The sequence below is a fragment of the Paroedura picta genome, chromosome 4 (assembly GCF_049243985.1).
Source record: "Paroedura picta isolate Pp20150507F chromosome 4, Ppicta_v3.0, whole genome shotgun sequence".
NCBI lineage: Eukaryota > Metazoa > Chordata > Lepidosauria > Squamata > Gekkonidae > Paroedura > Paroedura picta.
Window position 1 is genome coordinate 72,189,071 of NC_135372.1, and position 15,161 is coordinate 72,204,231.

Genomic DNA, 15,161 nt, shown 5'->3' on the forward strand with positions numbered 1-15,161 from the left:
GGGGGAAGCCACCAATATGGGATTAATTCCAAAGCAGAGTTCAAGCTTATTCAGAAAACTGTGTTAATGGGCTGCTTGTATTTGCAATATTTTGTCTGTTACCTCAAAGAACTTTATGGTATGTCAAAATTTCTGCAGAGCGCTTGTGTAATTTTTATCAGGTTGCACAATAGATTTACATTTTGCTGGAAGGCTTTATATACTTCACTATATCAAAAAAATAGGCCAGTATTCTAAAAAGCTGTAAATTTGATAAGGTAATCTAAATACTGAATTGCACTACAAAATGCCCATGGAAAATATTCATAAGCTACTTCTGGTACTTCTAGATTTATCTGCAATAACTTTTACAGATGGACATTCAAATTTGAACAATAGGTGGATGCTATTTTGCTCTTTTTCTGCCATGTTTCCCACCCACTTTAATTTCCTTAAGAACACACACACAACCCAGGAACATAGAACAAAATGTCCAGTTACCTTTTTTCCTGCCACTATCAAGTAAGGAAAGCCTAGAAGCTAACCAGAAATATTTGCCAATCAAAGAAGGCTTTAAAGCAATTATTCTAAATGTAAGCATGAACAGGGAAAAAGGGAGTTAACTTCATATGAACTGATATTTGAAGTAAATATGTTGTTGTTATGTGCGAAGCCGTGTCCGACCCATCGCGACCCCATGGACAATGATCCTCCAGGCTTTCCTGTCCTCTACCATTCCCCGAAGTCCATTTAAGTTTGCACCTACTGCTTCAGTGACTCCATCCTCTATGACTCTGTAACTCCAAACTCTATGGAAGTAAATATATGGGCAATTTAATACAAATTCAAGGCTGTTTAAGAGTTTTATTATCAAAGTCTTGTAAAACAATTTCAGAAACTGTACATCAACATGGCACAGACTGTAGCCTACTTTTGTTTTCACCTGCACAAAAGTAAATGCTCCAAAAAACGTCCAGAACTAAAACAGGTTGTCCAACTACTTTGCATATAACATGAAATCACTGTGTGCATAAGGTTACTACTTGTGACTGTAACACAAATTCGTTTATACAACTTGAGATCAAGTACATTATCAAGGAGACTTGTTTTAAAAATCATTGTGACGTTCAATTTTTTAAATGCACTACCTTTTTTTTTTGCAGTGTTTTTACACAAAAACAAAATGAAATAGAACATTGGTTATGAACACTACACAAGGTTAAATCTCATCCTGTGACCCTTGAAGAAACACAGAAGTTTTGCATTACTACCTTCAAAAGTCCAAGCGGTCAAAAGTTAAACACAAAAACACCACCTGAGAAGGATTTAAGATATAAATTCACCTTAAATTAAGCATCCAAAAGGTTAGTGCATTTCAACCTTGCCAAAGCCAAACAAGATCAACAAAAATATTTAGCCACAAGGCTAAAAGGGGTTATCTACCTCTATCAGAATGTTTGTTTGCCGATGAAGCTAATGTTAGTTCTGTGTCTACACTTGAGACCCTTAGCAGATCCACCATAAAAATTGTAGATGAAGATGTTTCTTGCCACAGTTAACATGCAGCCAGTGCATTCCCTATTACCGCAAATGAAACACTATTGTGGGTGAGCTGGTTTACTAAAAAGATCATACAACACAAACAGTCCATGCCTGCCAAAGATGCATGCAGCTTTTTGCTCCAAAAAACAAAAGGGAGGAAAAAAAGGGGAAAAAAAGAAAAAGCAGCACCAAGTAAATAAGAACCACTGGGCTACTCAGTTCATTTGGGCCAATTACAAGAATGGAAACCCAGACATCATTTTCTCTAAAGCTTTTGATGTAATTATTTAATATCAGGAGCTTTACAACCAGTTATAGTTACAGCTGTGTACATCTAGATTAAAAGGTTAAACAAGTACAGCATAAAGGAATCACACAGGAATGACACTGATGCATGTCGCTGCTGTTCTTAACTGCAAAGGCAATATTCAGTCACTCATATCCATATCCTCTTCATGATGATCATCTCCATTGACTTTGGACTCCCTTGGTGCATCTCCGCTCCCTTTTCCAGTTGGTGATTCTCTAAGTTTAGGAGAAGTGGAATCTGCTGCTTTTTCTTCCTTCTTCTCTTTTTCGCTATCATAGCCTTGTTCTTCTTCATCATAATCTCTTGTAACCTGCTTTGCCAAGTTAACATACAAAACAAAACAAGTAAGATATACTTCCAAGCTTCTGGATTTTGAATTAAGTAAGGCACACACAGAGAGAAAGAACACAGATTTTTTAAGCATACTTTGACATCCTTGTCGCTCTCAGACTTTCTCTCTCGATCCTTCTCTTTATCTTTGCTCTTCTTCTTCTTGCTTGTTGACCTTTCACGTTCATCCCTACTCCTTTCTTTGTCTTTATCCTTTTTCTTTTCCTTTTTGTGTCTAGGATGATAAAAATTTCCAGAAGTTGGAAAATGTAGACATTCTCATACAATTAATGCAATTTAATGCAGTTTTCAGTTTGTGTTAAAATCAGCAGTCAAGTTAAAACACAATGTGTGCCACATTGCGGAAAGGCTCTTGTGACAACAGATGTACTGATTCAAGAAATAAAGACGACTCCTGACTAATATTCAACCTCCAGAGATTTTATTAAGGTAAAAATTAAAATATTCCAACCACAAAGAACTTCATGTAAACTGCTCTAGAAAAAAAGAGACTATTCTGCCTCACAATTATATAGTCACTAGAAACAAGGCCTATTTTGAAAAAGGGTTGTAGAGGGGCAGGGGGGTGGAAGGGACTGTGCTTAGTAGGGAGGACAAATTTACTGAGTGGGATGGCGGGATCTGAAGGAGCCCCGTCCTCTCTCGCTGTCTACCCTCTGTTTTTGAGTCCTTGCTTGTGCAGAACACGGAGGGCCAGGCAGTCCCATGAACTGAACCTAGCCCTGCTTCTTTACACATTTTCAAACACTGAGCTAAGAAAATTAGCAATAATATAGTAAGTCAACAACAGACAAACACAAGTAAAGCCTTTCTAGTTCAGACCAAAAATCGATCTAGTCCAGCCCACCAGTTTTACATAGTGACCAGTCAAATATCACAAGAAAGCTCATAAAAATACCCTGCTAGTGCCACCCTGCTATTTCACCTTTGAATATCAACATTCTTTTTAGCCACCCTATATCTACTAGTGAACCTTACCATCCATGCCAGGCTTTCTCAACCAGGGTTTTATGAAACCCTGGGGTTTCTTCATGGGCCCTGGAAGTTAATTAATTTGAAAACTATTTTTTAAATTTGTTAAACATTTATCATGTGATATGACTATATATGGTCATGCCGACCTGCTGCCCCCTCCCTAATGGCCAATGATGGGCCTGGAGGGGAGGGAAGGAGAGAGGCCCTGGTGGGCATGTGCACAGCTATGTTTCCTAACCATATTTTGCACAATTGCCGCTTCTGGGGTTTCTCAAAGCCTGAAAAACGTTTCAGGGGTTTCTCAACAGTAACAAAGTTGAGAAGGGCTGTCTCATGCAATCGATAGACCCAGAGAAAAGGGCCCAGTATACACCTTATAAGTTTTTCTGCAGGCTTGGGAGAGCCCCCAGGTTTGTAATAAAAATGCCAATCCTTTTAAAAGGGAGAGTTATCTTCCCTACTAAACAGCGGCACAATATCTATGGCAAGTTTAAACAAAGACAATGAAAAATAAGGGATGCTCTGGCATAGGAATGGTGGTGAAATGGAGTTGGCTAGGGAGAGGACAATATTGGGGCAATGACTGAGGGAGCCTACTGCTGGAAGGTAGAGGCAGAAATGGAGGAGGCGGAAGAGAGGGGAGAAAGCACTGCAGGCAAGGAAGCCAGGCAAACTGAAGCAAAGGAGGCAATGAGTGGGCGAGTGAGGCAACATAGCCAGGTATGTCCTGGAGGATGAGGCACTGTGAGGGAAGAAAATGCATGAAAATAAGGAGGGGGCAAAAAAATCGAGTAATGGAAAAGACGAAGGGGGACAAAAGGGGAAGGTCCTTGTAAGTCTCAATAGTTTCCTACTGATCATATCTAACATATCTGATATATATGAATTTATCTATTTCTCCTTTAAATCCATCTAAACTATAGCTAGCACCACTAGAAAATTCCAAGAGGTAAACCAGTAGTTTCTAAGAAAATGGCTCTCCCAAGTAAATTGTCACTTCTGAATGGTCATCTCTTAGACACAAACAGGTATGTTTATTAACAGATTTAAAAACAAGGAATACAGAACTATAAAGGAAAGTCTCATCTTCCCCAGCTTACCCTCTTCCCTAACTTACCTATATTTTCCTTCCCCTTTACTCCTCTTCCTTCCTTCCTGTCTCAGTCCCCACCAGCCACTTTCATTCCAGTCCTTCCTTTTTTCTCCCCCTCCAGTTCTTCCTTTCCCACTTCCTTTTTTATTCCCCTCCCTTTTTTCAGTAGTTAGCTTGGGAGTTCACAGTAACGTAGACAGTGAGACTTTTTGGGATCTAGATGTTCCACTTTTATTAGGCAACATTTTTTTTTAAACGGTGAGTTACTCTCCCCACTAAATAGGAACTGCAGTTGCCAACAGTAGGCCTCAGGCTTCAAAAGGGCAGACATCACCAGCCAAGCCACAGACTGTGCTAGCTGAGCCCAGTGAAAGCCAGGATTGGAGGTGGGGCTTCAAAATAGTACCATGCCTTAGAGTAGATACTCAAAGCAGCTGTTTCTGCCTGGGGAGCTGATCTTTATAGTCTGGAGATGAGTTGCCATTCCAGTAAATCTCCAAGCCCTGCCTAGAGGTTGGCAACACTATGAGTTGGAAAATTTCCTTGTGATTTGGAAGTGGGGCCTCAAAAGGGTACAATGCCTCAGAGTCCACTGTCTGCCTGTCTCTGTGTGCATGTCACACTGAGGGGCAGTCATTACCACTGCTCTTCCAAGTGCAATGCAGGAATGTCTGTGGCCGTGTGCATTCCTTAAGGGGCTTGCATGGGGGGAGGGACTTTCCCCTTCATTCTAACTGCCTGGAGATGAGCTATACTTCTGGGTATCCTCAGTTTACACCTGGAGGCTGACATCCCTAATTGTCAGTGGGGTAAAATGTTACAGAGTCCCCCCTCCAAAGTAGTCATTTGTGATCTTTATAGTCTGGAGATAAGCAGTAATTTCCAGGAGATCTCCAAGCCCCACCTGGAGGCTGGCTACCCCCAAGTTGAAAATATTCCTTTAGGTTTGGAAGTGGGGCCTCAAAAGGGTATAATGTCTCTGCAGCCACCTGGCAAGCCACATAGTACCTCCTGGCCTATGTCAGGTCAATAAAACATTGCAGAGAGGAGGTAAGGTTTCCAGATTGGGGTAAGTCAAGCTTTCTCAACCAGGGTTTCATGAAACTCTGGGGTTTCTTGACAGCCTTGGATGAATTTCCTGATTGGGTGGGAGTCAATTAATTTTTAATATATTTTTTGAAAAATTGTTAATAATGTATTGGGTGATATAACCATATATGGTTATGTTGACCCACCCATTTCTCCCAAAGAAGCCAATGATGGGCCTGGAAGGGGTTAGAAGAGGAGGGGTCTCAGGTGGGCATGTATACAGCCATACTTCCCAACCACATTCTGCACCATTACACCACTTCTGGGGTTTCTTGAAGCCTGAAGAATGTTTCAGGTGTTTCTCAACAGTAAAAAATCTGAGAAAGGCTGGTGTAAGCTCATGTTCTGGAATTCCACACTTCCTAGGTGTGCTTGAACCTGACTTGCTTCAACAGTCAGGACTGTTGTGCACAGAGAGACCTCCTTTTAGGGTTGCCAGCTTTCATCAAGTCAGGCACAAAACCCACACCAGGCCATGAGCCGTTGTCTGTTGAATTACAGAACACAAATGGCTTTAACTATTAGTTAAATAATAAAAGCTGTAAGTTCTTCTATCAACATTTTAAAGCCTCAGTCACCTTTTGCCCTTTATATTTTTCCTTACAGTAATATCCAAGACTAGCTTCAATATTTATGAACAGTGGTATGTGAAGAAGCTTCTACAAGAACTGCAGAGAGGATGATAGCTGATCTCTCACTGCATACTCCACAGGATTCATCTATAATCATTAGAGTTGTTAATGTACAAACCTTTTTGGTGAAGGGGATCTTGACATCTTTCTCTTAGGAGATCTAGGCTTTTTAGGTGATCTGGAGGCACTCCTGCTTCTCCTGCGTCGTCTCTCTCTGAAGTTACCAGGAACAAAAAGTCACTATGCCTCAAAACAGAAACACTTTCACAGATTTTCAGAATTACATTAATCTTAATATGCATAACGTTATCTACTGAACATCCAGACTGACTCTTAACAGTTATACCAAACCATTTCTATTTTTAGTAATATTTATCTTTTGCAATAATCATCAAGCTTACTGTGTCTATTCTGGAATAAGTAGTTTGAAACTAAATACTTTACAGTCCATTTGCTTTTAAATATATGGTCCATAAAGACAAAGGCATCTTCTGTCCACTGTAAGGCAGGCACCTATCTTTATAGACCTCCAGTAAGGGTACAACGTGCAATTATTTAAAATATATATCAGGGGCAGATGAATGGCATCAGGCATAACTGTTTTAATTACTGTATTTAGATTTGTGCTTTTATTTAATTTACTAGCAGAAAGCCTATTGCAAGCAGGAATCCAATGGGCGCTAGGACCCAGGGGACACCGGGAGGTGCAAATCTCTCTCTCTCCCTTTTGCAGTGTGTCTCTGTGTCCCTCGCAGCAGAAGGCATAGTAGGTAATTAGGGTTGGTTTGTAGGAGGGAAGGAGGGCTGGGGTGCAGTTTGGGGCAGCTCTGTCTGTCTCTCTCTTTCTCCCGCCATCACAGCATGGGTGGCTCTCTCTGTGCCTCTGTCAGCAGCTAGGGGCAGCTCTCTCTGTGTCTCTCTCTGCTTCCCTTGCAGGAGTGATAGGAAGGAATGAGGGCTCGTGTTCGGTCTGGCAGGGCTCTGTGTGTCTCTCTGTCTCTGGTGCGGATGAAAGGAATGTGGCTAGCGTCCAGGGAGGGAGGGCGGGAGCTATAGGGGCAGGGCCAATCAGGGTGCAGCCAGTGTTGGCTGCACGCTGATAGGCCCTATTCCAACTTGGACAGCCGGACACGTTCCACCCCCCAGGCTGTTTCACAAATATATAGAGGAACCATGGATAAGGATTGTTGCCATGAGCCTGGGCCCTTACTGTGTCAGAACAAGGGCAAGGTATACACATGCCAAAATCGCAGAACCATATACATTTTAACAAGAGGAATATTGCTTAAACTCTTTCTTTCCACTTTAAGTTGATTTCTGATATATGGTCACATGAACCCCTTTGAGGCCAGCATAAATATCATATTAAATTTTAAAGAGTAAATATAAAATTACAGAAGACACAGCAACCTGCTTGTGCTCCTGGATCTTCTGGTTGTGCTGTAACTCTTTGGTGGAGTTTTAGATCTCTTCTTCTCTTTTTCTTCTTTCTTTTTGTCTCTAAAAACAAACAAACACCCACCCAAATTATATATAAAAAGGTGAAGAAATTAGATTTCTACGTTCTTCAATGATCAAGAATGAAAAACCAAAGGCTCTGAATCACAAGTCCTCACAATTCATCAAATTTATTCTGGTTCTATCATATCATCCTAAACTGTTAAGTCAGAGAACTGCTTCAGTGCAGAACAACACAAAACACATCTCGGTATTACGAAGCTTTTCATGGATTTCCGGAATTTGAAATTATAATTACCTGGTTTTGGATGTACTCCTAGACCTTCTACCACGCTCTCGAGAATGAGATCTCCTCCGCCTAGGACTTTTAGATCTTCTCCTGCTTCTTGACTTTGAATGAGACCGTCTCCTTGATCTGCTTCTTGACCGTCTACCAAATAAAACATTAGTTACATCAGATGGGCATTGAATATAAATTGTATTATGCCAAATTACATGAATCAAAGAAGTTTGCATTTTGGGTTCTCACAAACGATTTATACAGATTTGTATTATTGTAAGTACGAGGAGGGGGAACCTGTTGGATCTATGCACTGAATAAAACTTCTGGGTCACATTTGTCTGATCTTTTTTGGACCATAAAGGGCATTAAGATGAACCCTAGTGGAGACTGTATTGATCGCTCTGATGGATGACATCCGGCGCCAACTGGATTGTTGGCAGGTCAGCCATTCTAGTGCTATTAGATCTATTGGACGCATTTGATGCTGTCAGTCATGAGCACTTGGTTGCCTCCTTGCTGATACGGGGATAGGAGGTATGGCCTTGAGTTGGCTGTCCTTTCTTAAGAACTGGTTGCAGAGGGTGGCTGCAGGGGAGAAGTTATAGGATCCCTATGCACTCCCTTGAGGGGTGCCACAGGGGGGCATTACTCTCACATTATTTAACATCTATATATGTACCCTCTGGCACAGTTGGTCCGCAGTTTTGGGCTAGGGTGTCATCAATATGCAGATGACACCCAGCTCTTACCTTATCTCCTTATGGATGGATCTCCCCCCAAGAAACAATCAATAGTTGTTAGGAAGCAGTGGCTGGATGGATCAGGAAGAGTCACCTGAAACTCAACCCCTCCAAAACAGAAATCCTGTGGCTGGGGAGAAGGGAGCCCCTACCTGGTGAAATGATTTCTTGGAAGATCTGCAGGCCCTATCAGAACTTTCTGGGTTCCACAGGGCCTGCAAAACACAGCTTTTCCGCCAGGCCCCTCTCTGGTTCTTAGGTTAGGTATTAGACCAGCTTGGTACCACTGTGAGCCACCCTTGGTTTCTCTTTTCATCTCCAGTCATTCCAGCCAATTGGTTCAACTATATTAGAGGTTGGGGAGATTTTTTAGTTTACAATTGTTATCTTGATGTAATTATTGGGAATTGTTGTAATTTGAAAATGTTTTATTATTGAACCAATGTTTTTATGTATTGACTAGCTTTAAAGCCCATTCCTAAGAACTGGCCTTGAAAGGGTCCCGTCCCCTGGACCCTGGCCAGGCAGCTTAAGGTGGCCTTGGGTGGCAGCTCGCAACCAGATCAAGTGGGGCGGGTGGGGGTTGGGCATCTCGTTAGTAGGGCCGGGACAGAGCTCCTTAGCAGTTCTTAAAGAGCAGTCAGCAGGCCGGGAGGCCCTCGTCAGCAGGCCCAGCCTAGCAGGCCAAGAGGTCCTCGTTAGGAGGCCCTCCACCATGATCCTTTGCCCAGGGCCTCTCCCCTTACCTACTGCTGGCTCCAGGCACTGAGGTGTCTGAGAGCAAAGAGGCTAGAGTCCGGGGACAGAGGGCGGGAGCTGCACGGGCAGGGCCAATCAGGGCAAAGCTGGCTGCTCCCTGATTGGCCCTATTCCAACTTGGACAGTCGAACACATCCCACCCCATAGGCTGTCTCATAAATATATAGAGGAACAACAATGGATAAGGATGTTTTATTATATGTATATTCTATGAACTGCCATGAGCCAGCTGGCTGGGAACAGCATTATACAAATCAAATTATAAATAAACAAACAAATAAATGTGATCCCTTATATTTTCCCAAACAATATCTCTCCAATGATTAACCATTATAATGGCTACTCCTAATTTTCAGACAGTTTAACAGACACAGAATTATAAATCATTTCTTGTGAGAACACATACCTGCTGTGGGACTTCATGATCCTGACCACCCCCACACCAACATACACAGATACACACACTTTCATCCCCTCTCCACCCTGGTCCCTCCCCCCTCAATCCCTCCCCTCCACACCTTCCCCCCACTCCCCCCTTGACTCTCCCACCTACCATTCCTTCGTTATCCCACACACACCTTTCCCACACAACTTGTCTCTCCCACCTACCTCTCTTTCCTGGTCCCTCCCCATACCTTCTCAGAGGCACACATGTAGGCCTCTTTACCTATCACAGCAGCCCTCCACTGGTAGCTGCAGTGTCTCCCTGCTTCCCAGGCTTGGTGACACTCTCTGTGAGACCAGCCCAGGAAGTTAGGTGCCGCAGCAACAGGGCTTCCCTAGCCTAACCTGCTCTGCGGAGGGCGAGGACAGGCTGGGAAACCAGGCACCACAGCGACAGGGATTTCCCAGCCTGTCCCGCTCTGTAGAGGGCAGGATCAGCTGGAAGAGTGGGGCGTCAAGGCAGTACAGTGGCCCCTGCCTATTTCAGGGGTGGCACCTCATCCTGCAGCGACTGCACAGATCACACAGCAGCCACAATCTGCTTCACGGGTGTCACCTCACCCTGCAGCTCTCATGTGGGTTGCATGGTGGCCCCAGCTGGCTTCAGGGGCTTTCACAGCTGGCGCCTCAGCCTTCTCCACTGGCTGCTTCCCCATATTAGGGCTGGGCGCTTTGGTGTCCAAAGCAGTCGTTCGCACCTGAAGCAGCCAGCGCCGTGGGAGGGATGCGCGGGTGCTAGCACACCAGCTGGCGCACATACGCAGGTGCTGTGCCTGTGGTATACACGCGCTGGCACCTCCTGTGACGCTGGCTGCTTCGGGAGCGAACAGTTGCTTCAGACGCCAAAGTGCCCAACCCTACCCCACATCTTCTGGTGTACTTCATGGGGCAGAACTACAGATGTCATGTACGTACACATTTCCATCCCAGGGGGCATGCCAGATGATGTGTTCCACATCAAAATTAGAAAATGTCTTGTGAAATATATTTTAACTAATAAAAATAATGTTTTGCAAACTTATTTATAGATTTAATGCTTAAATCTTGAGCTTTTAAAAAACAATCCATACTTTGAAACTCTACAACAAAGAAGTGTCCTAAACACTACATAATGAAAATTTGTGACTACCAAATTTGTGGTGAGCATCTGCTTTGCATGCAAAAAGTCTTCAGAATCTCCAGTTAAGCAGGGATGTCAAGTATGGGTCAGACCTGATTTGTCCAGAGCTCTTATCATGTTCATGAGTAACTGATGCTGGGGATGGAAGATAGGAGGCTGGTGGAAGAGCAGCCACATGCTACAGTTACCTTGTTCCAGAAAATGGCAGAAAATCTCCTGCAAATAGGCGTCTTTACTATGTAATAAAAAGACACTATACAATCTGCCTCCATAGTCTCTATGGAGATTACATTGGCCCCTTAAAAACAACTGCACCTGGTCTGCCTTCAGTGTTGGTGTACTGGCTGGTATATAAGCCGGTTCCTCTTCACAGAACTTTACCCAGCAGTGTCAACCCTGTACCTATCTTCTGAACACACTTCTCTCCCAGTCCCTTTTCACCAACAGCCAGCAACTCTTAAAAACAATCCATACTTTGAAACTCTACAACACAGACGTGTCCTAAACACTATATATGCTCCTGGCATCCCTAGCTCACCCTGTGGCACCTGTTTCCTGGGCTGTCCTTGCTCTCTGCAGAGTGTGTTAGGCTACTGGCATCCATAGCCACTGCAAAGCACTTTCTATGTGGGTGTGCCCCCTCCCAAAGGCAGTATACTCGGCTTGCTAGGAGCTGGGATAGTTCCTCTTCAGTGCTCCCAGTGCCACAGCCACTGACAAGCGACTTTTCCACAGGTGCTCTTCTCCATCTCCCTTCCTTTCTCTGCTAAGTTTTGGGGAGACCCAAGCTCTGCCCTTGGCTGGCTGAGAGACGCCGTTCTGAGATGGTTGTCTTGCACTTGCCTCTCTCTTTTTCTCCAGGTATGAAGAAGCTAACTTCCAGACACAGCTCTTGGCTGGCTATGGCCAAGCTCCTCTTTAGTGCTGGCTGACCTCTGGCCATGTGTTGCTTGAATTTGTCTTTTAGCCCACCACTCTTATCTCCTTCAAGCCCCCGTCTTTCAGCCTTGGTCTGGATGAGCCCAGGCAATGCCACTGAAGGGATGCAGACTGCCTCTCCCTGGCACCAGCATTATCCTGTACAATTGTCTTAAAAAAAGAATGTGTGTATCCCCAGTATGCATCTAACACCCAGCACAACACATACTCCAGAATTTTCGATCACATATCAGCCAGCATCTTTTTCTTTTGTTTTTGGTTAACATCTAGCCTTAAGAATTATGGAGAGCTTGCCTTCTGTTATATGATGGTTAGTTGGCCCTAATAATAGTTTTCTGTATCCTATAGCTTAGCGATCCCCAACCTGTGGGCTGCGGACCACATGTGGTCCTTCGACTAATTGGAGGTGGGCCTCGAAGGATGCCTTCTCCCCCCCCCCCCCGGCCCTTTACAACACACTTCATTGTTGTGGCGTGTCTGTATCTTATTTTGAAGGGATGTTTAAACATTACCATAGTGATCAGAGAGCGCTAGGGCAGTGGTTGAGAGTAGAGGAGTAAACTACCCCCCCCCCCAACAGGCCTCAGTAAAAGGCGTTGAGTGGTCCCCGGTGATAAAAAGGTTGGGGACCACTGCTATAGCTGTTCTGTGCCTTCAAGTGGCTGTAATCCAACTTCCCTAGAAAAAGTGTGGGGTGGAATAAATCCTTTGTCTGTTTCTATAAGGGTTATAAAAGGGGGCAGGGGTGTGACTGCAGTGCTGTTGAGAGCCTTGCCTCCTCTCCTCTTCTTTCTCTTTGTATTTTGAGTAAAAAATAATATTGCTAATTGGCTTTGCCTGTGTCCTTTAAAAAAGTTTGTATTTCCAGTATTTGCATTACATTTTATGGTATACATGGCCCGGCCCGACAAAGTGACAATTATGCCAGATCTGCCCCACATACCAAATGAGTTTGATCCCCCTGAGTTAAAGGATCTGGCAGCAGGTGATGTGGAAGACCTCTGCTTGAGATTCTGCTAGTCTTAGCTAAAAATACTGATTCTGAAGGATGCAGGGCCTGACACAGCATAAGGCAGATTTATGCTTTAATGATTACTATACAAGAATTCTCACCTGTGCCTAGAAGAAGAAGGAGTCCTCCTTCTCCTGGAACGTGATCTGGATCTTGAATGCCTTCTCTTATCATCTTTTTTATCTGAAATTAAATGGAAGTGTTAGTGCCTTTACAATTTATCATATAATACCTACAGCAAATTTGATACTAGGTGGCATTTATTTTAAATCCACATGCAAACAAGTTTGTACTTCATATGTAAGGGCAGGAACATTTTTAGTCTTCTAACAGTGGTGCTGAAATCTTGTTCTCTAGCTTCTTATTGGAAGCCATAAATCCATTTTAGTTTCAGAAGGCTTTTCCAATGTTACATTGTTTATTCTGCTGGTGTTCAGATATGATTTAAATATTGCTGTACTACTGTTCTTATAAAATTTAAACTAGTAGTAAAGCCTGTTGCATGCTGGAATGCAACAGGTGCTAGGTAGCCTTCTTCCTGCTGTCTGACCAGGCGTGGGGGTGGGGGGTGGGTTTATGGGGGCCTGCATAATAGCTGATCATGACAGTCATAGCTGCTAGGTGCCTGTGCTCCCTTTCAATACTCCCTGCTCTTCTTCACACACTGAGAGTGAGCATTTCAAGGGACCAGATCATGACAGCCACTCCCTTTAATTATCTCCTCCATCAAAGCCTTGCCAGGGGGGCATATGTACTTGGGGGGAGGCATATGCACACTGAATGTTCCGAAGTCGCTTGATGCAGGCAGGGCTCTGCCTGGAAGCTTTGGAGTGTTTAACACATCATTAGAAGTATGCACACCTTTATATTGTATAGATAATTTTTCTAAGATATTGTGAAAGCTGATTTATTAAAATATTTATGTAAAAGGATACATGCTAATAAAATAAATCCTTCAATACTAATCTAACAATGAGAATTTATATTCTTAGTTGAACAGTTCAGTGGCAATGCAATATTATGGTCTGTTGCTACATGAACAAGCCCTGTGCCTGTACACTCCTATTCTCCTTGCATGGTCCAAGTTAATTAATGCCTTTTGCTTCAGCATGAAACACTGATGGACATTACATCCAAACTATCAGACTATGAATGGCACTCTGCTTCTTAACTAGAAATGCAAAGCACAAGCACACCATGATTTACAAATCAAGCAATGCTGCATGTCACAGCAAATTATATTTTGATGATAAAACAAAGGTCACTTACTACAAGGACACAAAGGGAAAGAGGCACATAGTGTCAAACCACAGTTTAAGTGTTGTGTTCCATGACAGAAGATTTTGAAGACAGTCAAAAGACTACTCTGGTAAAGATTTTGTATGGTACAATTTTAAAGTATTTTATATCTATAAATTAGCTTGCCTGGTTCTATGGCAGCAGAAATAAGGGACTGTGCTTCTCGTACTCGTTTCATGGCTTCTTCAATTTCTTTACTGGAGGTATCTGATTTCAGACTTGGTGAAACGAGGCCTGCAGCTACGTGGTTCAGCCTAGAACAAATACCAGCACTTGCATTTTATAGGTATACCCAAAGCAAAACCATATTTTGGGTTTCAGTATTATATATTTTTTATTATTCAAAACAGCTATTATAAAAAGAATGCATGTAAGAAAAAAAATCAGATCCCAATCTGTAAATGAACATGTAATGACTTCAGACACATAATATGAATTTGTTTCACACAACAGGAGTATTGGAGCTTATTTCTACATGTTCTATGTATGCTGCCTTGAATCATGAGGAACAGTGGGCTATAACTGTTTTAATACATATTATACTGAAACTAACCCTCCCCCCTAGTAACACCTCTGATGTGCCAAGAACATTTTAATTAAATTAGCATTCAATTGGAAAAATAGAATCGTAGCTCTCTGCCTCATAATCCTCCTCTACCTCCCTCCATGTGCCTGTCCTTTAACAGCAGCCTTTTCATCTGGTTTTACCTTTAATAGCAAATAAATAAAGGTGTCTTCAAAAAAGCGAGATTTCTACAAAAGGTTAGCTACAAAATGGCTTCCCTTAACCATATATTTCTGAAGAAAGCCACAATCTCTGAACTGGCTTCAGTGCAGCGTAACATCAAAATTCATACTTACTTTGGATCCACTGTGGTCATTAATTTTAGTAATTGATCTGCTGCCAGAGACTGTGAATTAATAAGAAATTGATTTTAAACACCAGGAAATTTGGAAAGGAAAAGAAATAACATTCAAACAATTCCTAAACAGGCCCCAAACAAGACCTGTTGCAAATAAAAAAGCCAGCATGTAATACATATCTTTACTTTTGTCTACAAACATTTGTCAACCAAATCAGAGTCCAGGAGCACCTTTAAGACCAACAAAGATTTATTCAAGGCGTGAGTTTTCGA

The 15,161-nt window shown here is 42.8% G+C and overlaps 1 protein-coding gene across 6 annotated transcripts in view; it reads right to left on the reverse strand.

Annotated features, from left to right (window-relative positions):
- Positions 1-829: 829 nt before the first annotated feature.
- The window catches only part of SRSF11 (serine and arginine rich splicing factor 11), a 34,449-nt gene continuing 20,117 nt past the window's right edge, over positions 830-15,161 (reverse strand). For 3 of the 6 annotated variants that reach the window (XM_077333360.1, XM_077333365.1, XM_077333366.1), the window contains 8 exons: positions 14,887-14,936; positions 14,152-14,279; positions 12,828-12,909; positions 7,728-7,859; positions 7,367-7,471; positions 6,090-6,185; positions 2,258-2,396; positions 830-2,144 (listed from right to left, as the gene is read on the reverse strand). In XM_077333360.1, the coding sequence (XP_077189475.1) occupies positions 1,950-2,144; positions 2,258-2,396; positions 6,090-6,185; positions 7,367-7,471; positions 7,728-7,859; positions 12,828-12,909; positions 14,152-14,279; positions 14,887-14,936 (927 nt within the window). In that variant the 3' untranslated portion in view covers positions 830-1,949. The remainder of the gene's footprint in view (positions 2,145-2,257; positions 2,397-6,089; positions 6,186-7,366; positions 7,472-7,727; positions 7,860-12,827; positions 12,910-14,151; positions 14,280-14,886; positions 14,937-15,161) is intronic. The other 3 variants (XM_077333362.1, XM_077333364.1, XM_077333363.1) reach the window with 3 other exon arrangements.